The following is a 27,915-nucleotide window of genomic DNA, read 5'->3' on the forward strand; positions in this document are numbered from 1 at the left end:
ACACCCCCCCCCCAAAACCAACCAACCAAAAAACCCCCACAACACCACTGTTTCAGAAATACTTTGAAAGCACTGGTTGAAGTTCACATACTTCATTTCTCCAGTACCTCTGACACCTTTTAAATTATTTGTTTGTTTGTTTCCCATTGTGTTGGATGGGCCTCTTGTCCACCTGTACAATTGACTTTAAAAAGTAATCCTTCTTCCACCCACTGTATATAATCAGTGCTGCTGACTGGCTTAGAACAACATTTAAACATTCTACAGTGAAAGAATAATCTGTACCAGCACCACAGGATTTCCATTTCACACTGATCAGCAATGCTTATATTCATACTTCAGTACTTGAGTTTATACATAAAGTCATTTAATTTTACAAAGAAAAATTACAGTATAGGAAAAAAATGTCAGTTTAATCATAGCCTCTTAAATGGTGTGCTTCAGCTTCTGAATCAATGAATAATAAAATCACAATCATTAGTACAACAGATGTTATAGGTAGTTACAGATTTTATTTACTAAAATTGAAGAGTTGACTAACACAAGCTTTCTTCAAGATAACATCATGGAAATTGAATAAAATCTGTAACTTTACATGGTTTTAACCTTATTACCTGTACGTACTTTCTACTTATTTAGCACCGATATGCTACTTACATATCAGTGAAGAAAACAAGTTCTTGAGCTTCAAACAAACAGGTGGAAGACATAACCCTTCATGCACGAGCCATATAGTAAAACACTGGTTCCCTATCTTCTGCGAGGCATGCAATGCTGCACAGAAAAGCGTTATCTTTGGGCAGCAATACCCGAGTCAGCCTGGTCCCAGAACACGCACAGCAATCTAGCATTATGCCAAAATTAATGAACAAAGCCCAACTTCCTTTGTAGTCTGTTTTGCTTTTTAATGTTAAAGTGCCTTGCAAACCCAGTTAAACTGCTCCTCAGGGCTGAAGTACAGCTTTCACACATTGCAGTGCCAGGCAGGCATAGTAAAGTTACTTAAGAATCCTGTTCTAAGTATAGGCTTGAGACATATTTGCTGAGAGCTCTTAATCATGCAGTTTTGCACACTTCTACTGCATAACAAAAATACATACCGAACCAGTAAGATACAAATAGTTCATCCCCCTAGCTTTGTAATTTTGGTCAAATGTGCTTAAAAAAACTTGCAAAGTAAGAGTTTCTCACAGTGGGAAGTGTGTTGTTGCAGGATCTATATTCTTAAAAAGCTGTAAATGCCTTGGTTTAAAATGATTAATGCTCCATTAGCTGTAATCCTTTTCTTAAAGGAACTGAAGACTAGAAGCTAGTTCTTCTGATCAACAATATTTAACAATGACAAAATACTCAGTGTTTTCAGTAAATTTCATAGTGGACCTATTAAAAGTTAAATATTCTGTACCCTGTGGAATTTTCTGATTACCTAAAAGTAAGCTTTCTTCTTTTTCCTGTGAGTAGTGAAGGATGAATTGAAGACAATTCCAGAAGTATTCTGGAGCTAAGAAAAATTTAAATATAAGGGTTTCTGTAAAGTTGAATCTATACAAGAAGTTAGTCTATCTTAACCTAACATTTTCAAATGAAAAGACAAGTTAAAACCCAAGTACTTAACTTTAATGTACTACTGCTAATCCAGAATACTTCCTCTTGTATGATCTTGAATAAATATGGCCAATGTAATTGCTACATATATCGTCTTCCTTATAAGTTCACAATCTGCTTGAAACAGCGAAATGCACACACAGCACAAGTCCTACTGCATCTATCAGTGCTCATGTACAGGATTAAGAACAGTGCAAATACCAGCACTTAGCCTACCTTCATTCTTGAACTACACTATTGCTATAAATGCATAAGAACAAAAACTATTATGCAAGAGTAGTGACACTTCCAATCCTCATTTACTGTAAAAGCACCTTCAGTTAGTTTGTAGAAATTTACCACATCTTAAATAATTTTGGTTGTTTCAAAAGCTGAAATACTGTAATAACCAAAGGAATCTGAAATTATGAAGTCATGTATAAGCACCAGGTTATTTAACATTTACAGTGCAAGACAATGTCTGTAAATAAACTGATCTTAAATCAACAAGAGAGGCTATTCTACCAGTTATCAATAGTTTTGACCTTCCCAATACATTTAGAGTATAACGTCCTAATTTAAAAGATGAAGGCACCTGACTTCACCTTTGGAAAAAAAAAAACCAAACTCTGTTGCTCAGAATTTATAAAAAGCAGGTAGCTGAGGATTAAACAGCCCACTGACCCAACAATTGGTCAGTCAGTCCCCCATGGAGCAGCGGTGCCGTCTTGCACCACAGGATACTAGAGCTTGGATTCTTAATGTAGACTCTCATTCTTCAGAACAGAATGACATGAGTGCTGCTATAAACTACAGATCAACAAAAGCAACTCTTCTATAATAAGGAAAAGTTCAAAAAAAAAAAAGTTCTTATCTGAAACAACAATCTGAGAGCAAGCCCGGTAGGAATAGCCAGGCTAGAGGCCTGCCTTGCTTTTCAAAGGAACTGTTAGGTTTATAACAGCCACAGGTAGATGAAGAAAAAACTCCATAAGTATTGTTCTCAGTTCACCAAATCAAATCACAGAGCTGTTCCATCACCTTTCCGGGGATGGAGGAGGAAGGTTGGAGCACAGCACAGAAGCCTGGAACAGTGACTGGGCCCAAAATTTTATTAGAAATGACTTATGCAAGTCTGGCCTAAAAAAACTACGTTGTGTTAAAAAAATACATTGATTGTGCAATAAATAAAGCTAGTTCTCCTCTTCATCCCAGTACCACTGTTTCCAGACTTCCAGCTATGTAAGATGCAGGTACTTTCAAAAGCATGCATGTACATCAAGGAGTTGAAGTTAGTATCATTCCAACACAGAACATCATTCAATTAGGCAGATCACTCTTCAGTCCAAGCTCAAAGTTTAGAGCATTCTGTGAAGAAGAGATGCTAAAAATCTCACACTAAAGCAGGGATTTATGCAGTACTAGAAACTGCAAACTAGTAAGAGATTCCCAGCACCCACACATTTTAGTTTTATTTTGATAAATGTTAGTTTATTCCATGAGTTCTTTAATTTCAAGGACATAGAATAACTACTCATAATCTGAATAACCCCTCACAGGCAAGCATTCTGACTTACTTTAGCACTAAGCATAAACTGAGCAATGTTTGTTTTTCAAGTATCTTGACATCAGCTCTTAGGTCTGACAAGCAAACAGTTACTCATTTCTCTGTGTGTAGCTCCCATGAAATAAAAACTCATGGAACTGAATTCTGTATGTCACTTGTTATTTCTTCACTGTTTTACAGAAGCTAATGTAAACTGTACTTCTAAACTTAGAGACATAATTAATTATAAAACAATAGTGAAATGAAACCATAAACCAGAGTAAACAATTCAAAATGTTCACAATGCAGGGCATGATGGAACCCGTAAGGTAGAACACATGCCACCACACTTGGTTGTTTAGAAACCATACTGAGAAAGCAACGCTACTACAAGAAACAGTACCCTTATACAAAGAAGTAAGTTATTGCATATTTATCACATTTATTTGCAACTCACATTAAGGCTAGATTTACTAAAATAATGACATATGTATAAGCCCCGCTTTGGGCTGCTTAATGAAGCAACCAATTTCTATTACACTGAACCAAACTTTCACTAAGAAGAAAACTGACCCAGTGAATATAGAGGGCAGCCAGCATCTCCCATTCATAGAACACACTTGCTCTGTTCTAAAGACTTCCACTGTCTGTGACATGATTTCCCAAACAGCTGACAGAAGCTCCAGGTTCACTGTTTCATCAATATCCCCCTTAATTCACAGAGCACTAGATGAAATACAACTGTAGTTTTTCTGAAAGGTCAACTTAAAGATTTCCACAGCCTGGTACTTAATCATGCCTTAGGAGAGTCTTATTAACTCCACAGGCAGTAGCAGCCTCAGGATATGAATACAAACTTCTGCCTCACCATGTGTAAAGGCACTTTTGCTGGGAAATCAACTACTTGCACTAAAGAAGTAACTAAAGATTCGTTTTCACCTGAAGCTGGATAACAACCTCCTCCAGCATTATCCCACCTCCCCATTTACTGTCTTTCACCATTTACTGTTTTGAACAACCTTTGGATTTTTTTTTTTTTTAATTTTTTTAAGAAAATGAGGTGAGACAAAGATAGATTGAGCTATTTCACAATTTGGTCTTGACAGACAAGGCCCTCAGGACTCTTGTCCTCCAGAAGGAGGAAATGCTGCAGTCTGCTTCTCCTGTTGACTGGTACAGAACTCCAGCATTCTATCAGCAAGATTGTTACAGCGTTAGAGCCACAAATCACCTGGTGCTGGGCAGGTAATAAATAAAGAGATAGTTCTAAAGCTACTTCTGAGGAAAAGCAGTAGGTAAAAGATCAAGTAGGGCAGACGAAGTAGGGTAGTTGAAGGAAGACCAGGATTTTGGTTTTAGATGACATACAAGTTGCATAAAGACTCAGTGTATGAACATACACTGTGATGGGACAAGGGCATAGTTCACTCAACCAGTGAAGTCACCAATTACCTTTATTTCAGAGAAAGTCCATTTTCAAATCTGGGACAACATGCTTGCTACCACAAGCTGCTGGGACAAGTGAGTTCAAGTGCATTTCTCTCAACTGCAAAGCACACATTCAAAGCCCCTTAACTTGAATCATGAAGGTGATTTAACAGTTAACAGTTTGTCACTTCAACTCTTACTGGTTTTTTGTTTGTTCCCTCTTCCCCCACAAATCTTTGATATTTTTACTACGAAAGTGTCGTAGCTGAAAACGACTGAGGCTACATCATTTAAATGCTAGCTCAAGTGCAATTCGGTACTACTGGATATATACAGAGCATACACTACACAAGAGATCTGAGGACAACAGCACAGAATACAACACTGGACACCCTTAGAATAGTTATTGCAATCCTGATTAAGCTGTTTAGTGTCGCACAATGACTCTGTTATCCATGCACCTGCCTTCCTCCTCAGCAAGATCTACAGAGGCTTATTTACATTCAGTATAAATTGTACACAAGTAACCTCTCACAAAGTTTAAGCTTTTCTTTTTCGAAAGCAGCTGCAACTGGGATAACACAAAACTTGGCAACTTCTTCCTACCCAGCTGGGGACAGTGCATAAGATTTGAAGCTAGACTCTTGGCATGGCTAAGTTCTACCCAGTTTGTGTATCCCCACCAAAGACAGGCAGAGTAGGTGCAAGAAGTCAAAATGCTATAGACTTGACTCCGAGTACTACTGACCACCTGCCAAGAAAAACTGTAAGTATGAAGGAGGGAAGATAGGAAGATATTTTGGACAAGCAACCAGGAAAGGGAAAGGATGACTGGCTGAGGCAAGTTTGAAATGTGCAACTTGGGTTTCAAAATTTCTAGGGCAGACAGAGGAGTTCTCTGAGAAATCAGTTTCATTGCCACTGCCATAATATTGCAATGTACTACACAATAATGACTAACAAGTCAAATAATTTACACCAGAGCAGTTAAAAGTTCAGCAATCTGGTATACTTCAACAGTTTAAAAAAAGTCAATGACATTCTACAAAACACACAGCAAGTTTAAAAAAAAAAATGCCCTCTAATGCACAGCCAGGAACAAGTGAACTGAACTCTGGAAAGGTATTTTTGTGGACAAAGGCTATACTGCATTTAAAGTGCAACGTTTGATTATGCCACTTCCATACCACAAAGAGAACAAACCCTTCCAAATCATCAGTCAGTCCCTGCATTGCATTTAAAAACAAACAAATAAAACAAAAAAAACTCCTGAGAAAGAGTAAGGCTGGATAAGAAACTCCCTCAATTGCAACAAGCAAGTCTGATTTTTGTTCCTAATAAGTTTGCTGTCAGAGGTCAAAACTTTTCATTATGGCATCATGGTCGAACTTGAAACTCAAGAAAGCTCTTGATGAGAAAGCAAATTTGTAATGGCCATTGCATGCCACAGAATGTCCCTCTATGTGGTCTGGCAGTGGGTCTTCACTGGAGCAACACAGCTCATATGCTGCATCTGCTTAAAAAGAAAAAAGCATGAAACATTTTAAATAGTTATCAATAAGAAGACCAATAACAATACAAAGCCATACCTCAAATGTACATTCATTAATATTTATGACAAAATCTGTAAGTCTGGTAATAAACAGAAGAAGATAACTCAGTCATATTTACAAGTCATCTAGTGGCTAGAGCAAATCTTAAGTCACAACAATCTGGGGACACTTTCAACAGCCAGTTTTACACAAAGGTGCTGTTTTGCAATTCATTTATTAATAACAACGAAAGAAATATAGCACTAACTCCTCAGCAGTAAGTAAAGAACCGTGTTATCTCTACAGAGTACTCTAATAGCAACTGCATATTATAAATAGCAGGACAGAAAGCCTTGAACCAACACATAGTTACCAGCACTGCATTGACTCAGATGCTATTTTCTTAAAGCAGCTTTCAGTCACTTTTTACTCAGCCACCTGCTATAATCTGACAGTTTTAATAATTAAAGAGAAGAATTGCAAAACCAACATGAAGCAGCACATGTAGTCAACCAAATAAAAAAATAACTCAGACTGCCATAGAAAAATACAGCTTTATACCATTTAATAGGTTGGCACACAAGGAAAAACCCTCAGCCATTATTATTCAGGTGCTTTCAGCCTGTAACATGTGACATGCATGTAAAAATCAGACTGCACTTGCCTGTTTCAAAGTTATCTTGAAGTCTTCTTGGATTAAGCCTTTTTTCACATTTCTGGTTAAGAGAATGACCACATTATACACTTCATAAAGAAATGGCATTCTAGTTCTTGCAGGTACAGCTTAAGCATCAGCTAAAAGGCATGCTGGTTATACTTGCTTTGACACACCTCCTGATGTTTGAATTATTTTACTTATAACTCAGCATGAATTCTATCATGTTATTTTATCTAGTAAGCATGCTTCAAGTCCACAAGTCTTTCAGAATCATGCAGCCTTTTAACAGTCAACAAATAATTTTTAAAATGCAAGCTTATAGGGAAAAATTTTGAGTGTTTTCTAAATGTTTTACGCTGGAAAGGTCTTGCATATGGTGGTTTGGTATCAAAGGTGCACATACATAACCCCATTCTTCAATCTGCTTTTCCCAAAAAGCAAGGAGAAAGTATTTGCGAACACACAGCTACTGACAATTAAATTAACACGCATTAGACACACAAACTTAGAACTCTCCATGGAAGAATTAAGTTTTAGCCTCAGGTATGCTGTTCTAAGTATAGCAATACAGAGAAAAGTATGGCCCTTTGCACTCCGTGAGAATTAAGAGTTCCCTGGTTTCCAAATTATATTAGAAAATTATCACTGGGACATGAAATATTTAAACTTCAAAAGATTGACAATTATGAATATGCAAACAAAACACCACAGAAGTATTTAGCAAAGTCTGTAAAAAGCCTACGAAGTAAATGTGGAGTATTAACAGTTCCGCTTGTTTCCATCAAGATCTTACAGATTCCTGTTGGTTTTTTTTATATAGCCAAATTTCTGGGCAGTCAATTCTTTGACTTTTCATTCTTCTGCTGTTAGACCCAGACATATCCAATTATTTCTTGCTACAGGGAGAATTTTACAGGATGAGAGTTTATGGTTTCTGCACTTTTACATGAAAAACAGAGGGAAAGTAATAACCTCAAGCCAAAAAGTGAAAAGTCTAGTTTACAGCCAGGAAACAATACAATCTAAAGCCTGGACAAGCCAGCTGAGCTGCATGGAGAACTGGGGCTCACTGATGTACACGAGTGGAATCGGAGAGGGACAAAGTACAGTGGAGAAAAAAAATTCAAGGAGATATATTAAAAAATGAGAGATATCTCAGTGAGCCTTCTCCTAGCCAGCAAAACTGTGGGGACAATTAGTTACTGCAAGGAAAGGTAACAAACCAAGAATGTCATACTGAAATTTACAAACTGCTGTAGTCCTACTGTATGATTAAAAAATTACATTATTTTTCTAGCATAAAAGTTAAGTCTGCATCTCAACAATTTTGCTAGAAAGAATGAAATTAATAAGCACGTGCATTACCACTTTGCATCTGTTGCATAACAAAACCCCATGTTCACAATAATTATAATACATGAATAAATAAGACATGTACTACATTGACTTATCAAGACACACTACGGTAGCCTATTACCCGACAGGGACCTGGAAAGCTGCAGGACTCTCTACTGAAACAGCTGGCAAATTTTAAACTGCGAAAAACAAGACTTCCTTCCAAAATGCAAACTTTGTGAAGTTTAGTAGGCTTGTCTATAGATGTATATGCATATGAGGTAAGAAATGTCATATTTCTACAAATACATAGAAAATATTCTGATCAAATATACTTTTGATATATACACACTCTACTTTCTCTCAGTGCAACATTGGCCTGGATATTTGTTAAGCATTACCGGAAGCTGTTAATGAGAGCCACTGCATGTTTCTTACCAAGGCATGGTTTTGCTTAACTGGCTGACTGTGTACTCCATTTGTTCGCTTCTTTTGGCTGGAACTATCTTGACATTGCTTTCTGCCATTGCTTCTCAAGCTCTGACTCTGCCATTATGTCCAAAATATAGCAAAGAGAAGAGGTTAGATGGCAGCATTGAACATCATTGCTACCTACTAGCTAGAACATTCCTCCAAATAACCTCAAACCATGTGAATGGTATCTTTTGTAGACAAACTGAAACACACTGAAATTAACCAAACATACACTCAAGTTACAAGAAGTCATCAGCTATTAGTCAGCATCTCTTGCACTATTACACACACTGTATTATACAAGAAGTTCAGTTCAGTGAGTTCCCATATACTGATGAGTATTTGTGAGCAGTACCCAAAATATTTCAAAATGGTACATGAAGAAGACCAAAATGATGGGTAGTAGTAGCTATATATACCTGAAACAACACAACTACCACCTGATACTCACCACCACTAATGTCTAGTGAATCTGAGAATCCCCTAGATTTTTTTAAGTGTTTTTACTTTTGCGTACTATGGTGATAAAATTCAATGTTTTTGTTCTAGAGAAGAACCTTTTTGAACAAAGACATCTGTTTTAAATAGCTGTCCTGGATTTAGTGGAGATAGAGTTAATTTTCTTCACAGTAGCTGGCATGCCTTAGATTTGTGCTGGAAACAGTGTTAATAACACTAGAATGTTTTAGTTATTGCTGAGCAGGGCTTACACAGATTCAAGGCCATTTCTGCTCCTCACACGACCCCACCAGTGAGTAGGCTGGGGGTGCACAAGAAGCTGGGAGGAGACACAGCTGGAACAGCTGACCCCAACTGACCAAAGGGATATTCTGTACCATATGACGTCATGCTCAGTATATAAAGTTGGGGGAAGAAGGAGGAAGTGGGGGACATTCCGAGTGATGGCGTTTGTCTTCCCAAGTAACTGTTTTATGTGACGGAGCCCAGCTTTCCTGGAGATGGCTGAGCACCTGCCTGCCCATGGGAAGCGATGAATGAATCCGTTGTTTTGCTTTGCTTGCGTACACAGCTTTTGCTTTGCCTATTAAACTGTCTTTATCTCAATCCATGCGTTTTCTCACTGTTACCCTTCCAGTTCTCTCCTCCATCCCACCAGGGGTGAGAAAGCAGCTGCATGGGGTTTGGTTGCCAGCTGGGGTTAAACCACAACAATAGCCCAGATGCATATGTTTGCCTAGAAAACTACCTACCTTTATTTTCAACATTTCAGACATCTCAGGATTATTATATGGCTTCTGTGGCTGTTTTGGCTTCACCCACTGTTCTCCTGAAAAGCCATCTGTAAACACCTGCTGACTACAGCGAATTTTGGATCTAGTACAGGAAAACAAACAGTTTGCAATAGAACTTCAAGCCTGTTCATAGCAGAAGAGAAATATGAAATAATTTTCTGTTTTTTGAGAACAACATGGAAGACAAGCTTAAGTAACCTAGTGTGGAAATTTTAATAATGCTCACTGCATTCACCCAGCTTTGTTTTGCCTGCTGGTAGAAAACCTGCGTTCTGCATAAACAGCAGGCTAGGTCCATGTTAGCATTGGTCCAGTTGTTGTTAGTGTTGATGCTAACCTGACTCAAATTACTGGATCATAGCCTTTTCTTTGGGACTACAGCTTTTAAAGTTTGCTCTACTGCTTTTGGCTCAGCTGAATCAAAAGCCAGCAGCGCTTGTTTCCGTGCTGAATCCCACAAGTTTTATCTATCCAGCTACTTCTGCCAGTATTTTACAGTCCTACTTTAGAGAGTCCCATTTTTCCCCTGAGTAAGTGCCAAAAGCATTGAACTTGAAGCACTGAAACTTATTTACTTGTTTTGGCTTCTGCTGTTTGGGTTGCCATAGACAGGACTCAAGAAATTATCTCATTTCTGACATACATGAGAATTTACCAAAAAAAAAAAAACCCAACAAACATCATGACATTAATTAACTTCTCATCCTATTTATAGTCCTGTGAGATATGCCTGCAATTTATTTTTATTTATTTTATTAATCCATTCTATTACTGGAACACAAACACTTGGAGAAAGAGAAAGGACAAGCAGCTTTGTATGACCACTGTTTTATACAATGGATGGAGAGGGGTTAAACTGACCTGGTTCTTACCTAGCTTTTTCCAAGTTGGGCTTAGAGGGTGTGCTCCCTGTAGATGAAAATCCATTGTCGCTATCTGAGGAATCTCCATTCCTTCGTGAAATCCATTCCCTCAATGGCCTGTGTGCAAGCAGGATCTACTTACTAAAACAAATCTAAAGAAATTAAACTCTTCTGAAAGGCACTGGCCTAGCCTTTGCCTCATCTCAAACATACCTGATAAAGGGAATTGCCATAAAAAATTTGTTAGGTGCCAAACCCAGCTTGGACTTTGGAGTCATATCATTTCTGTGGCATGGTAATTTATCAATGGAAAACCACTCAATATTCTAGAAAAACAAGAAATAGAATCAAAATATGCTCTACTGTAGCCTTACAGAATGTTACAAATGTGTATCAAACGCAATTATTTCCCTTAATGAAAAAATTACAATGGAAGACTTTAATTAATGAACAACAACAGGGTTTTCCACAAAGGTTAATTAACAATGGGATCATTCTTCTGACTGCAACTACAGAATAACAGATGGTACAGTACATATTCATTGCAAGATATAGCACCTAAAATATTATATGTTCCAGCAAGTAAATTCTGAATAAGGGTTTCAAAATACAACCAACCCACTGCACACTGAATGCTATAAATAAAAGGTAGAAGCTTTAAATAACTTTCAAAGCCACTACTATTCTTGCTATTTTTTCTTAAAATGTCATCAAAATTAGACCACCAATACTAGTTCAAAAATTATCCAAAAGAAATGGATTTAGTTTGCAGAGTAAGTTTCAGTTTCCGTGATAGAAGAAAAAAACATGGGTAAAGGCTAGGATTTGTGTTATAATTTATACATTATCACTTCAACTATTAAAACTGTATACTTTGCAGAATGGGGGATGAAATGGGGAATTTGCAACATACACAGTACAAAAGGTCTCACATCAGCTTTTCTATTGCAGAATCTAACCCCAAAACCCCAGGTCCAGGTAAGATGCATATTATGGAAGGAAGTTATAAACTGAACAGGTTTTCAATATAGCTTTACAGGGAATACAAAAATGGCATGCTCACTTGTATTAGATCAGATGAAAACAGTGCTTCAGCATAGAGACAAAAATCTGTCATGGTAAGAACTTCATCATACCCAGGCAGATTTCACTGTTACACAAAGTGGTTATTTATGGTACATTTTAAAAAACCTCAAAGTTCATCCTCTTCTACTTGGTATTTTGAAAAACGAGTCTCTAATGCAATCCTGTCTAGTCAACTACCTTTTCCTATTTATAAAACCCAATGCTTTATTCAGTGGCACCATCTGCATGAAAATATGGGGACAGCTGTTCTAAACTGAATTGCAATACAAGAAAGATATTCAAACTTTGAAGATTATGCGTATTAGAAACAAAGTTTCCAAAAAGTCTACTACCTCTGTTACAGCTTCTCCCTTTCACAATACTTTTTAAAAGCCTAATGGTATACATATCATCCAAAACAGTTCCCATTTAGTGTCCCCTTCCCAACCTCCTCATCAAAATATGCTATTCCCTAAGTCTGGATGGCACTAGCCATGAAAAAGGGAACACAATCCTTATTTTCTCCTTCTGATATGTGGCTTTTGTATATCACCAATTAATAACTACATATTCAGAAGACTATATAGTTAAATATGCATCTATAACTAGGAATAATGTGAAATGATTAACACATATACCACCTAAGAGAAAAGAACAGGAGAATTATAATTTTGTAGCATGCTCTAATATCGTTTTCATTACGAACGGAGACATCAGACAGATGGTCAAGAATCGGTCTCTGCAGCAATGCTGCAAGAAGTTGACAAGACCCTACAGTGAGGAGAGGCCATTTGTAAACAGTATTTGAGGTATTCATCGTGCTTGCTAGTTGCATTATTTTACAGACTATTAGCTTTAAAAATCAACCACCATAACAAGGCTACTATAGATTGAAACAAAATAACACATACCCGAATTTCCCTTCTAGTTTTGGGGTTGAATTTTGTGTTCTTAGGAACTCCTGGAATGATGTACAGCCGTGCTAATTGATCATTAATTCGCAGCTCAATGTATTCTTCTTTGCAGATATAATCTTTAATGTCAAAGCCAGTTTCTTCAAACACCTGAGAAGCACACAGACAAAAATCAGTGTGAGTATTCGGATTTATCCCTTCTGAAACTATCATCACAACGGAAGGAATGACTTTTTTTCAGATCTATCCAGGAAAGCAGGCCACTTCTGGGAAAAACAAGCCTTTACCCATAGACATATGTTCAATAATAGGCAAAGTATTATGATCCTATGTGCTTTACATTTCTCTAAGACAGACAGACCTGTAATAAAAGTTGAAACAACTCTATTACACCTTCATGTAGCAATTTATTAATAGAGATGGGGAGTCTCTAGCTGCTCCTACATGCTGCTGGATGCATGGGAATCTTATTCACAGCAAAAACTACTACTTGGGGAGTAAAGACATCTGCAAATTCTAGCAAGCTTTATTTGCACATCTATTTTTCTTCTCTTTCAACAATCCTTCTAGCCCCAATACATACAGTCATTTTTACACTCATAACAAAACCCAGCAATAGGCTAGCAAAACTTCTCCTACAAAGTTCAACTGCACATTCACACTGACCAACTTAAAAGTGCATTGTCAGCTACTCTAAAGAAAAAATAGGAGTATTATACCTGCTGGAGGTTAGTAAAAAGATGACGATATTTGAAAAGAATGTTTTCTTTGCATATTTTATGGTCTGTGTCTGCACTGAAGGATCATAGTTCACAGAATGGTTTGGGTTGCAAGGGACTTTTAAAGATCATCTAGTCCAACCTCACTGACAGGGGCAGGGACATATTGCACTAGACCAGGCTTCTCGATGCCTTACTTCAAAATATTTGCTTCTGACACTGCTCTCAAGTACACAAGGTTTGTAACATAAGAAGATCCATGTCAAACACATCTAATAACTTAAATCACATTGTGTCTCCAAGCTTGCTAAGTAAATACTCTTTTTTAGAAACTTCCTCGTTCTCCAAATCTCATCACTGCCTCTCTGGGGAGCCCATTCCAGTGTTCCACCACCCTCTCAGTGAAGAAGCTCTTCCTAATATCCAATCTAAGCTCAACCTCCTCAACTACCAACTCCTGCAGGTATGTATAATGAAAAATAGAACCAAATAATTGCATATAAAATTATAGCAGGAAATACTCAAAATATCTTATGCAAAATACCAATGTATTCATTGGTATCAAAGTGATTGTAAGTTCCATTTTTGAAAATGCAAAGGAAATTAAGCACAAATATGAAAAAGCAAATAACTGATCAGTAAATCTTCGAATTAGAACATACAACCCCTCTTAAATCAAAATAAAAAGCTAGTCATCCTTCCATCTAACTACATTAAAACCAGCAGACTTTAGGGAAGAAAAAGAAACAAACAAACAAAACACAGACCAAAAACTACACACACCAAAAAAAACTACACAAAAACCCACAAAAAAAGACCACACACTGTCTCAATTAAGAGAAGATAATACTTCTCTTCCATACTTACTCTTACTACTAATAGGAATGTTTGCCCTTCCTAAATGATCTTTCCAAATTATTTAAGTGAATTTATTGTAGAAACTCCTTTTACCAAAAGAATCGTGTGTTTAGTATGGTTTTGCCTTCATCAGCTTCTGAAACACTACTGCACTGTGTAGGCATTGCACACAGAAGACCTCTTCAATTATACCTTATACAGATGCAATTTATGGTTTTAGACTTGTGCTGACTCCAGTAAAAGCAGTTAAGAGATTTATGCACAGATATTCCAGACATGCCGATTCCTGGCCACACGCAAGCTATGAAGAACCTGCTAGCTCATGCACAATTAGAAGCTACCTTGATGGAAAAAGATCATAGCACTGGTGTTGTTCACTAATATAATATAAATCAATTCTCCAAATTAAAGAAAAAAAAAATCAAAATATTTTCCCCAGTATAACTGTGCTGACTTTAATGCTTTTGCTAGCCTAACTGGAAGTAAAGAGGAAGGCATACTTCACGTCATCCCTTCCTGAAGCAGTAACGCCTAGTTTGTCCTGTCCCTTTGTGCTGTGGTCCATATATTTTTATGGTCTTCTCTCCCTTCAGTTCAGTCTTTTAGAGCAGCCCTAAAAGGATCTGACTTGTAAAAACTTAACTAAACAAACTATTTATGGGGAACAGGGAAAGAGATATGCATTGAATAATCAAGTTACCCTTATTAAGTCTCTGCTCATCTTTTCCCCAGCCCTTGAGTTCTGCAGTGACAGCCCACTACATTTGTAGCTCAGGTGTTTTACTCTTTGGTAAGTCATCCAATACTATATAAATAATGTTCTACACTCAGAGATCAGCAACTGCTAATATGAAAGCGTATTTCATCTGTGTCCATTGCATAATAGTGCAATGTTAAGATCTAACATCTTATTTCGCTATTCCAAGTCTATATTAGATTTATGAGTGGTATGGAAAGCACCATCAGAGACTAAGAAATATGGAATTTTTCATTCATGCCTCTTTGACAGGTATATTTAAAAGAAAAATCCATTATTTCTAAGATACTGATTCAGTCCAGCCATGAAGAAAACTAATGCATCTTGCTACTTTCCCTCATCTTTATTTTCCCTCTCAAAAATTCTGGATGTATTATGTTACATGAACACTGAGTTTATACCAGTAGTATACTTTTACGGGTAATTCTTAATATGCATCTTCACTATATACCTAGGTCTCCAGCACCAATAAATCCCACAGATTATTTTACTTTTTAGATTTTATTTCCCATACATTGATCCTTGTTCCTGCATCACTGAACAATATAAAAGTTCTTCACAACTTTTACATAATCTTCTACAACCTCCAACTCAACTCTTCAGTCTCTTTACACTGCCCAGTGTACAGATGCTAAATCCCATTTTTCTACCTTTTTACAGTTCTGGTGGCACTTGAAATAAATATTCCAAAAACCACAAAGTACCAAGATTTCCCAAGCACCGAAAAGAATACTTTAAAGTAAATTGGTAATTCAGCAGAGAATTTTAAAAACAGTACTCACTTAACTTAGCAAGCTAGTGCAAAACAATTAAAAACATCAAACAGTGGTTTTTAAATTACCTAACCTCACCCTTGATTACCACTCTGGAACTCAGAAAAGCACTAAAAGCTACAGTAGAAGACTCCTGCAAGAATTTTAATAAAGATACTTAAGTAAAATGTCTTTTCATCTAACACATATAACCTGCTCTCAGCAAAATTTCATTTCTTTAGCTTAAATTTAAGGGAATCAAATATAACTTACCTCTCTAGCAGCACAGTCATGAGGAGCCTCTTCTTTATTTACTTTCCCTTTTGGAAATCCCCAACCAGACTTTGCTAAATAGCCCTGAACCAAAAGAACCTGCAAAATACATGGGAATGCAACTGTCAAACACCCACTATTCTAACTAATTTCTATTAAATGTCTTTCCTTCACTGTCTCCTGCTTCTCCAAAAAGATACTTTATCCTGAAGGAAAGAACCCATTATGTTTTCTGTGTTCTAAGAAGAACTGCAAAATTTTTTACAGGATCATGCAACTCACAATAAAAAGAACAAACCTGAGTAGGAAAGGAAGCAGAAGTGTCTTTACTGTTTCCTATATTATATTTCTGTACGCACTCAGTGCCAAGTAATTGTCAGGTCTTTGTGAACCTGAAGCACCACTTTGTGGTTTGTTTTGTTTGGGTTTTTGTTTGGTTTGTTTGTTTTTCCTCACCAGATGAAAAACATAAACAACAAAGAGATTACTTCCGCCAGCATATGCCATCCTTCCCTCTAGCCCTTCACAACTATTTCCGTACTTACATTTTCAAGTGTCTCATCAAGAATTATTGCACCATAGGTTGGCACTCCCATTTTGTATTCTTTCCACTCCTCTAGAACTTTCTGTACATCTTCACCTTGAGGCAGTAAAAAAGGGCAGTGATTGAAGAGTACAGCAGCATGTTAAGGAAGGTAAACGTAAGCATCCAGTTTCAAATCACTTGCAGACATAGAAAATTCAATGTTTACAATAACTACACTCCCTCTCCTAAGTGCTTTCAGGATATATTCTGTTGGAAGTAAAAAATACTATGAATAATCCATTACCAAACTCAAAAGGTCAAAATGAATCAAGTACATTGGCAGTTCTAACACAAGCCAACTGGAAGAAAAGGAAAAAAGGAAAAAAGGAAAAAAGGAAAAAAGGAAAAAAGGAAAAAAGGAAAAAAGGAAAAAAGGAAAAAAGGAAAAAAGGAAAAAAGGAAAAAAGGAAAAAAGGAAAAAAGGAAAAAAGGAAAAAAGGAAAAAAGGAAAAAAGGAAAAAAGGAAAAAAGGAAAAAAGGAAAAAAGGAAGACAGAACATAGCTGTTTGTTTGAAGGAAGGTCTCCCCTAATTTTGAAGAAAAAGTATCCACATAACAGTTATTTTGAATATGTATTATTCTTAATCACATTTTTTTCATTTTGAAGTGATGTAGACAAAAACACAGTTTAATCCCCTCCTTGAAGTAAGTGGAAATAACTTTTTCCCACAACAATTTGTTAGACTGCAGTACAGAACCTGTATTTAAGTATTTACTATGCAAACCGCCCTAGTTTAATGGCATCAAGTTACAGACATCTAGATTCTAATAAAACTCACAATGCAAAGAAAACATAAACAACTTCTATAACTCTAAAACCTTGAAAGCAAATCTACAAGTCCTTAATAAAATATTAATATATTACATTCAAAATTATACTACTAATAAAAAATATTCCATAGCAGAGTACTTACAAATATGACACTGCAGCAGAACTAATACTTCTGGCAAACATGAGGTGGAGAGGGAGAGACGTAATGAACAAATAACATTTATTACACTGTATTTTTCCTGCACTGCCTACAAGTAGTAGAATAATTCTGTTTGTCTGAAAATACACTTATAATTAAAATCATACCTAAAAGAAACAAAAAATAACTGCAGAATACCAAGCAAGAGAAATTTGTCGTATTTTTACAGTTCGCTGTTAAAATAAAAGCTGCAGTGTTTCAAAGTAAATCTCTGTTATCAAACTAACAGAGAATTATGTTGTGCAGTGAAACCATACATAATATTATTATGAAAGTTAGAAGCAATACTCCAATCCCATGTCAAGGACATATGGGAAAAAGTCAAAATTAGAACACTTGCTGGATGAAAGTCATGAGTTCTTCCTCCAACAAGGACTAGATAGCATACACTCCAGCAGCCCTTATAAGCAATGAAAAAAAGCAGAGGCTAACCTTATGAATTCAGTAAAAATGCATCCTCTCTCCTACCAACAGAACTGTTTCTAGGAGCAACTGACAGTGCTTCCAAATAACACATACCACTGCCCATGGGGGAACACATACCACCTTCAGCTACATTAACATTTATGTTACTTTTACGTGGAAAGCGATTAACGTAAGGAGACAAAACACCATTAAGAGCTCCAACAGCTCACCTTTGAAACCCACCTAGTCTGCCAAACCGCAACAATGAGGAAAAATCCTCAAAGATCAGAAATTACCCATTTTCCACAGTTCTCTAGCAGTCTGAGAAACATCTCTTCTGTAGATGCTACAGAATTATGAAAGCAGTTAACACAAAATCACATACCTAATGATACTTTTAATCACTAACACATGAACTGACATTTTCCTGCTGCAAGTATGAAATTTCGTTAACAATATTCGGTTTGCTCTTCATTCACTGAGACTGAAAACAGTCACAGTATTAAAAAGGATATCAGCTTTAGCGAAGTCTCTTATCCCACACTGAGGTAATCCTGGTGTGTTTTGCATGTAGAAATCCAAGTAAAACCAATGGGCAAGTTCAATCTGAAAACACACTCTGATTGCATTGTCTCTTTCTTCACTTGGAATGTGTAAAATAAATCGGCTGTCAGGAAAGACAGAAGAGTAAGATTAGCCAAATATACCAGGTTGGACAAATCTAAGAACAAAACCACATTGCAACAGTGGGATTTCTGATCCACGAGCACAAAGCAACAGACCACTGGTCTTTCAGGTGGTCTGGACAGCAAAAGGTTTTCACATCAAAGTAAAATACAATTTTTAAAGTCAAGAAAGGGAATGGATCACGATATTCTTTCACAAAAGCCAATTACAATAAACTAAGTAAATTAACTGTTGTGAAAACAGGAACGGCGAGGACATCCTGCATAAATGGCTATATTACAAGAAAGCATGTATTTTTACACGCTCAGCAAAGAACATCTGTAAACTCTGATAACAGAAGTCAACGCTTTTTTTTTTCTGGACACAAGTTAAACACGGCTATGTATTTTTCACTTAAAACCACAGCAACCTACTAATTTATGTAGGTTTTAAAATTCAATATGATCCTATTAACTTTCTCAGTCTGAAATAGAACATGGACAATTGGTTTATTTTTCAAGTCTACTTTATGCTTTAGTTCAGATACTGGCACACAAGCAGAGAGTCCCAGAGAAGTGTAAGCAGGACTGTGTAACAGCTTATTGTACTCAAGCAGAAGCAGCTTTACTTATTTATTTGTTAGATCCAGAACAACAGAGTTTTTCTTTTTAGCAATTTAAGGTCATCCACTCCATTGAGCTTAAACCGTTGGACAAAGATCTTTTACCTTCAAGTCTTGAGCATCACCGGGTAAATTCCAAAAGCACATAATGTCATTGCCAGAACCAGAAATACTCAAGACCTCTTTACTTAAAATTTGACAAGTATAAATTGTTCAGAGGTGTCAAAAACGGCTGCCCCACTCAGTCACTGTGGCCAAGGACTGCCTCATACCTAGGCAGTGTGGCCAACCCTGTGCTCTGGGGTCCTGCCCTAGCTGAGGGACACAGCTGCCACTTTCCCTTTGTCAGATTCAACCAGGAGCAAATGCCAGCATGTATCCCAGGGGCACACAGAGGACGCTAATACAGCTGGTCCCACAGGCTCCCGCAGACAGGTGCTGCCTTCAACAGCACCTATATACAGGACTCACAATACACAAGCACAAACTGCAAACTCTCCTTCTCTTCTTCAGCTGGCAGAAGCAGAAGGTGGCTAGTGCAAGCACACACTTGACACCCTCCAGGTTCACAAGTACAGCCTCAGTTTAGCCCCAGCCCTAAAACCACATGCTGCTCACTCACCCCAACCCCAGTGGCATGGGGAAGAGAATTAGGAAACAAAAGGCAGAACTCAGTGTGTCGGGATAGGAACAGTTTAATAGAACAGCAAAAAAAGGGAAAAATAAGCCCAAACAAATTATCAATAACAATATACAAAGTGGGGAGCACACAGCACAATCTTTCATTGCGTGGTAAGCCCAGTATTGCTGTTTGCCTTTTCCAAGCAAACAATTCCTCCAAAGCAGCAACTGTGGATTCCTGACTGCAGCCTGCACTGAAACCTCCCTGATGTCCCAGACAGCAGCTCACACCTAAAGTACAATAGTACTGAACCACACAGTCCAGAGAGAACAGAGAGCATCCTGGACTGTCCCACCCTCCAGCAGTGAGAAAGAAAGAGACTGCCCCCCTGGCCAGCCCCCCTTTTTGTAACTGAGCATGACCTTATATGACACTGTTACCCACAGCATTCTCCTGGAGAAGCTGGCAGCTCATGGCCTGGATGGGTGTGCTCTCCACTGGGTAAAGAACTGGCTGGATGGCCAGGCCCAAAGAGTTGTGGTGAATGGAGCCAAATCCAGTTGGTGGCCAGTCACGAGTGGTGTTCCCCAGGGCTCAGTATTGGGGCGAGTTCTATTTAATCTCTTTATCAATGACGTGCAGCCTCAGTAAGTTTGCAGATGACACCAAATTGGGTGAGAGTGTCAATCTGCTGGAGAGTAGGAAGGCTCCACAGAGGGATCTGGATCGGCTGGATCATTGGGCTGAGGCCAGTTGTATGAGGTTCAACAAGGCCAAGTGCCGGGTCCTGCACTTGGGTCACAACAACCCCAGGCAGCGCTTCAGGCTTGGGGAAGAGTGGCTGGAAAGCTGCCCGGAGGAAAAGGACCTGGGAGTGTTGATTCGCAGTGGTTGAATATGCCAGGCCAGCAGAGGAAGAGAGAGTGTGAAGCAGCAGCACAAACACCAAGGTCAGAGAAAAAGGAGGGAGAAAAGGTGTTCCATGGCAGAGCAGATGTCCACACTGACATCTGTAGAAGATCCCATGCTGAAGCAGATGGATATTTCCTGAAGGAACTTCAGCCCATAGGACTGAACCCACGCTGGAGCAGAGGCAAAGCGTGAGGAGGAAGGAGCAGCAGCGACAAAGTGTTACAGAGTGACCACAACCCCCATTCCCCATCCCCTTGTGCTGCTCAGGGAAAACAAAGTAAAGGAGTCATGAAAGAAGGGGTGAAGTTGAACCTGGGGAAAATGGGGATGTAGGAAAGCTGTTGTTTAGATTTTTTTGTCTTTGTTTCTCTATCCAAGTCTATTTTATTTGGCAACGAACTAAACTAATTTTCCCTAAGTCACGTTTGTTTTGCCCATGATCTTAATTGGTAAGCAACCTTCCTCTCTCACCCTGAGCCACAAGATTTTCCATCCTATTTTCTCCCACACCACGTTGAAGAGGGGGAATGAATGGCTGGGTGGGCATCTGGCTGCTGGCCAAGGTTAACCCACCACAGTCCTGAAGTCAAAAGATGGGGTAACAGTACTTGCTTATAGGAGAAATAAAGCACCAAGCTCAGAAACCTACATTAAAACTCAGTACCTCCACTTATTTATGCAGTAAAAACCAACTTAGTAGCTCAAGACAGCATGACAAAAAAAGATATAGATATCTGTGATTTATTTAGCAGAAGGGGTCAAAGTGGTCCTACTACTGAAGCTTAAACACACAATAACTTACCAGAACTAGAAGAAGTTGTATAATGGCATTGTGTGATTCTAAAACTGCCTAGGAACTCAACAAATGTTTGAAGACATTATATAGCAGGCTTTAGCTTTCAACTTGTTTTCACATGCTGCGAAGAAATATTTTGCTCTCTGAATAAGAATGGAGGTGTAACATTTTCCTCTCTGAATACAAATTCTAAGTGTAGAAGTCTCTTAATTTAGTTTACTAGCAGGGAAAAACTGTGAGAGCTTGGAAAAAAAAAAAAAGAAGTTGAATGAAAGTGCATTAGACTAGTATTTTTAATCTTACTGTTATCCTTAGGAAAATGGTTTTGCAATGAAAGCACTTAACAATAATCACCACCACCATTATCACTTCTGCTCAATTCTCACACAGAACTCTGTCACTGAATATAAAAGCCTACTTGTTATTTTATACTCTTGGAAAAAGTTGTGGTTTGGTTTTTTGGGGTTTTTTTAAAGGTTTTTTTAAGAGCTAGTTTACACTGATAGGCTAGTACAGGTTTCAGCGCTGTATAATTTCAGTATTAGATTCTGTGACGTCAGCTATGAACGTTTGAATCTGAACATACCCATTATAGCACATAACTTTATATGTTGAGCTCCACAGGACAAAGCCCAGGTCCTGAAAGCACTTCACCCAATGTACTTGATTTAATAAAGCCAACATGCAAGAAAATTTTTAGTAACATGCATTAAAAATTCTACATTTAAGCTTAGGTATAGCCTATATGAAACTATTACATATTGCACTTCTCACAGCATGGAAAAAAACTAAGATTAATATATGAGAACATACACAAGTACACATTGCAACTGCAGAGTCTGTCAGTTTTCGATTTTTTTTTCCTCCCACAGAAGAAATAGATATACTAAGTTTCCTCTATCCAATTAAAAACTTAACTTGATAGTGAATGCTACAGTTGCTACTAAATAGCCAAACTTCACCCTCAGCAAAAATAGATGATCATACAACTAGTGCAAGTGAAACTTTGTAAAAGCACTAGCCCATTTAGTAACAAGACACCACCATCGCAATTTAAGAACATAACGCAGACGCTCCTAAAAGTTCACTTGTCCTCTTGTCTTAAAACTGAGTTGCTTTAACTGACTACAGACAATAAAAATTCAGAGTCATAGCCGAATTAACTATACAATTGAAAAGTATTTGTCAAAGTCAAAATTGATTACTACAGCAAGAAATCCAGCCATCCTGTGCAGCGCCTAAAAACCTGGATGCTTTAACTCGCAATTGCAAAAATAAAATACTTGATGCGGTAAAAGTTACACAGCAGTAGTTATTTTTGGGGGTCGTTGTGGGTTTTGTTGTTGTTGTTTCAGGGTTTTTGTTTGTTTGGTTTGGTTAGTTTTTGTTTTGGGGAGGGTGTTTGGGTTTTGGAGGGTGTTTTATGTGGCTGGGGTTTTTTGTTGTTTGTTGTTGTTTGTTTTGGCTATCATTGTTTTGTTGAGTTTTGTTGTATTTTGTTTTGTTTGGGGGGGTGTTTTTTGTTTGTTCGGGGGTTTTGGTGTTTTGTTTTGGTTTGTGGGTGTTAGCCTATCTGGCTCAACAAAAACAAACAAACCAACAACAACAAAAAAAAACCCACCACACACACCCCTCAAGACATACAAAATACATACACCCGCTAAGGTGCCTTTGTATGCCTTTGGTGCTAGCAACAGCCATGAGAATTACCTGCAGGCACTAAAACAGCTGTAGCTGTCCTGAACAGTGGAATTATTGTTTAGAGTAATTGGCTGAATTAGTTGGAATAGCTGCAAGTGATCTGAGGACTTAAACATGAGCCTCTCCGAGTAGTCTCTGTGTGGAACCTCCCTGAGCCTCTGCCTACACAGAAGCCCCTGTGAGGAATCTAAAGAAAGTGGTTCAGCTGAAAGTAAAATCCAAACACATTTTAATTCAGCAATTCATTATGTTGATGGAATTAGCACCAGCTCACAGTGGTCTTTCTGTCATAAGGAAATGTATCAAGTACGTAAAATGGCATATACCGTGAGAAGTGACGGTGATTGCATCTCCTGGATACACAAACTCTTAACTAGGAGTTTTCTGTAGAGAATTCAGGCCTTGTACTTCAGGACAAAGGAAAATACTCCTGTCCAAAGACAAAGTGTAGAAGTATGACAGATATTCTAATGCCCTCAATATATAAAGAAAGCCAATAGTTCTGTTTGATGGACAACTAAGATTTAACTTTGCTTTTTGGATTTTGAATACATACACACACAAAAAACCAAACCCACACCTCAAATTACTTGGCAAGCTTTACTTGAAAATAGATTTGTTTCATTGTTTAGCTTAGGAAGAGTAATGTGAATGCTCGCTATCTCCTAAAAATTCACCAACAGTTACTTAGATTTGCAGCTCACACTGCCACAGTTCACTTTAAAAGATACTGGAGAATTCCTTTGGGTTCTATGACTTTCCAAACCTGTTATACTGAAATTATAATTATTTCAGTACTGAAGTTTTAGTTGCTGACAGAATTTTAATAAATAATTAAATAGAAAACCAAAGTATAGGTTGTGCTAGAAAGTATTTTAAATCCTCTGAATAAGTGAGCACGAAAAATTGCTTGGCGATTTCTACCAGAATTTCCACTAATATCATATATAGATTGAAGAACGTAGGAAGCGACAGATTTAAAGCCAACCACCTGAAGCACAGCACCACTTATTTAATACTTTATTTACTCCCTTGATGCAAGGCCTATCAGGCCCTGTCACTCCTCCAGTGCACACCAGATTCCTTTCTCTCTCACAAGAAAGCCTGAGCTCTCTGCTCCTTTCAGCTGTTCTGTCCACATCCAAGCAACACAGCATACTTGAAGCAGGGCTGATCTGTTAGCTCTAATGAAAGTCAACAAAGTGCATTAGGAGAAGGTGAAGTGCAAGACAGATAGTAACTACAAGCCCTTGATCAACCATTCTAAGGCTTTTATGTTGTTGTTAAAACCACATGACTACATTCATACACCTGTAAGACAAAACACTGTTTCAAAAGTAGAAAACAACAGGACCTCAGATGAACACAGCAAGACAGTGGGACTGATCCTGTAACACTATAAGATCCAACTACTCGTGCCCTTTTATCAGTCACCCCACAGGAGCAACACTAATAGGCTATTTCAGTTTTGTAAGTATTGTGATTGCCCTCTAGATTTTCTGAAGAAGTTTTAAATCACGCTTCATATGTAAGTGGGCATCTAAACAAGTCCCATCCCTCTGTAGGGAGCCCAAAGGAGATACAATAGAAACACAAACATGCTTCAGAGGCCAGACTTAGAGAACTGAAAATTTACTTGTTCATTGCAAGCTCTGACTCTTGCATTAGATGCACAACAAAAGGCTGCTGAGCTGAGCAGTTTTAGTTTCCTGTGGTATTCTCATTTCAAAGCATCTTCACTCATTTGAAAACACTAATTCCAGTAAGTGGACTACCCTTCATCTCTTGTAACCTTTCCCTCTTGTACATAAATACTTCAGAAGGGGTCCTTTCGAGGTGGTAGGACAGAAGGGTTGTTTCATGTCAAATATCACATCCAGTTTGTAGCATCAAATTCTGGGGATGATAGATGAATCTAAAAGTCCAAAGGGCTACACAACACATGACCAGGGGTTGAGATCGTGCAAGGAAAAAGCACCTTCCCTCTCCCCAAAGAAAACAGAATCCATGTTTTACAAAAATTTAAATGTGTAGTCTTTAGGATAAGAAAAGCAAACCATTCACTCTGAAAGCACCAACACGTAGGAGAGGACAGTTTCCCACTGAACGATATTCCTTTGGCTCTTCTTTTTCTGTCTCACCGCAACAGCCTCTTCCAGCAGAGTTAAATCGGCAGAAGATGCTTCCTGCCACCCCTGCTAAATGAAACCGAACTTCCAAACGCTAAGTATCACATCAGTTCATCACTGCACACATCATACCGACCATGTACTTCTAACTACTCTCTCACCCGCGCAAACACTGCCGACACGGTTTTGCCTTCCTCGGCCAACCAGCGTGAGCTGCTGGACCCCGTAAGGAAAACCCAAAATGCACGTTCTGACCTTGCTCCCACACGCAGCCTCTTCCCCGCTCTACGCCAGGTAGTGCCGGCGGGCGGCCTTCCCGCCCCGCCAGCGCAGCTGCCGTCGGGGGGCGGCGCCTTCGGCCACGAAGCCGTGAAGGGGGCGGGTGCAGCCCCACACAGGCACGGGGGGAGCCGCACCGAGCCCCTTCCTTCCGCTGCCCGGCCGCGGCGGGACTACCGGCACCGCCCCTTTCCCCGGGCCGCCCCGCTCCCCCCGCGGAGTCCCGCCAGCCCACGGAGCGATTCCAGCAGCCCCGAGCAACCCAGGCCGCAGGCCACGCCGGCCCAGCGGCCCCACTGCGCTGGGCGGGGGGACGGCCTCCACCCCGCCCCCGCAACGGGCAGCCCGCGGCACCGCGGGACGGGGCCTCCGCCGCTCGGCTACCTGCACAGGTCGTCCAAGACGCTGCTGGGGATCTCGGCCCGTTTGGTCTCCATGGGGAAGCGCGGCTCATCCCGACGCGGCGAAGCCCGAACCAGGGTACGGCGGCGGGGGCGGGGCTCCTTGCTGCCCGCCCGGTGGCGAACGGGGCAGGGAGGCTGGGGAGTGGCAGCTGCCTCCGCCAATCGCGTCTCGCGAGCCGCCCCGGGGTCCTCCCGCCTGGCGGCGTGGCCTGACGCGGTGGCCCAATCAGCTGGAGAGCTACTGCGGGAACACGACCCACAGGTGACCGCGGGAGGCGGCCAATGGCGGGCTGGGGCGTCATCGGCGTGGCGAGGCGCGTCACAGCACGTCACGGCAGCCGTCGCGCCGCCGTGCCGGCCGCTCGTCGGCGCCGGGTCAGCGCGGAGCTGCGCAGTCGGCGGCCTCCAGCGGCGGCGGGCAGGGGAGGCGCCCCGCGCCGCGGCTTCCCGTGCTCGCCCTTCAGCTCGCCCAGGCCCGCTACACGGTTTTCCTCTCAGCGAGCGTGTGAGGTAGTCGGCTTCCTCTAGATCGGGCGTCGCTTCACCCTCCTCATCCACGCGTCAGATTCACCTCGGGCGGGAGGCGAGGGGGAAGTTCACCGGCTGTGGAGAGAAACACGAAGCCTCTAGCACCGTTTTTCCGTTAATTCGTGTTCGTTACCATGGAGGCTGTGGGCTGAAGTCAGGAAGCTTAGTGCTTGGAGGGGTTTAAACCCCGCACTGTGAATAACCAAGGACAGAAAACATTTTTAACCGCAGCGCGGACGAGGAAGATGTGTCGGGTGAACACGTCTGCGTGCTGGCGTGCCGGAGAAGGATGGCTGCGGCAGCCGCCAGAGGGAACCGCTGCGCCCTCCGCCGCCGCCTTTGACTTCAGCCAGAAGCGGATATTTAAAGCACTCCTCACCGTGTCAGCTCCCCACCGCTTCCTCGCAAAAGTGCGTGAGCTCCCTCCGCCCGGACTTACGGTGAATTTCACTGAGGTTGCCGCTGTCGCAGTCCGGTCCTCCTCTGCACTGGAACGCGGGGAGCTGGGAGAGAGGGCGGGGGCAGAACCTGTAGAAAAATTGGTGTATGAAGTGAATAGTTTTTCTATTTCAGCTACCGGATCCAGCTAGGTCAATATCAGCAGAGGAGACGGGATAAGCATGGATGATCGGGAGGATGATGGGATGATGGCTGCACTAGACTTGAGAGGCTTAGTTGTAGTGAATTTACACAGTATAGCTTGCTAAAAGCACCAAAAGGAGGATGTCACATTTTGCTTCCCTCTTGTCATGATTTAATCCCAGCTAGCAATCAAAACCACAATAGCCACTCACTCATTCACTCCCCCATCCCCCACTTAGAAGTAGTGGAGAGAATCAAAAGGGAAGGGAGAAATTCAGATGAAAGAGCTTATTAAAGTAACAATGTAATACTAATGTATACAAAATATAAAATAAATGATACTCAATGCAATTTGTTACGACCTCTGTACCACTGAGCAGCCAGTCCTGGGAAAAGACCACCCCGGTCCCAAACAGCTGATCCTGAGGAGAGAGTGAAAAGGCGAAAAAGGCAGAAAGGCCCAGAGGGCACTGCAAAACAGCAGAACAGCAAAAAGCTGAACAAAAGAATCTCCCAAACAGAACTCGATGAGAACAGAGCTGAATCACAGTGTGTTAGGAATTGGAAGGGACCTTGAAAGATCTTCTAGTCCAATCCCGCTGCCAGAGCAGGAACACCTAGATGAGGTTTTGCAGGAATGTGTCCAGGCAGGTATTTGTCGAGGTTGAGAAGGACAAACGACACAGAGCAAGTTCTTCCAG

General features: G+C 39.9%; 1 protein-coding gene across 1 annotated transcript; it reads right to left on the reverse strand.

The window, feature by feature from the left end:
* Window positions 1-40: 40 nt before the first annotated feature.
* DCP2 (decapping mRNA 2) lies at window positions 41-26,214 on the reverse strand. The gene is made up of 11 exons (XM_065657161.1): window positions 26,085-26,214; window positions 18,489-18,640; window positions 16,557-16,684; window positions 16,012-16,110; window positions 12,650-12,802; window positions 10,887-10,999; window positions 10,683-10,790; window positions 9,769-9,892; window positions 8,522-8,629; window positions 6,755-6,806; window positions 41-6,071 (listed from the first exon to the last, which is right to left on the reverse strand). Exons 1-11 carry the CDS (start codon window positions 26,135-26,137, stop codon window positions 5,908-5,910), a joined length of 1,254 nt encoding a protein of 417 aa, XP_065513233.1. The 5' UTR covers window positions 26,138-26,214; the 3' UTR covers window positions 41-5,907.
* Window positions 26,215-27,915: the final 1,701 nt, after the last annotated feature.

Source organism: Caloenas nicobarica, chromosome Z, assembly GCF_036013445.1.
Source record: "Caloenas nicobarica isolate bCalNic1 chromosome Z, bCalNic1.hap1, whole genome shotgun sequence".
Taxonomy (NCBI): Eukaryota; Metazoa; Chordata; class Aves; order Columbiformes; family Columbidae; genus Caloenas; species Caloenas nicobarica.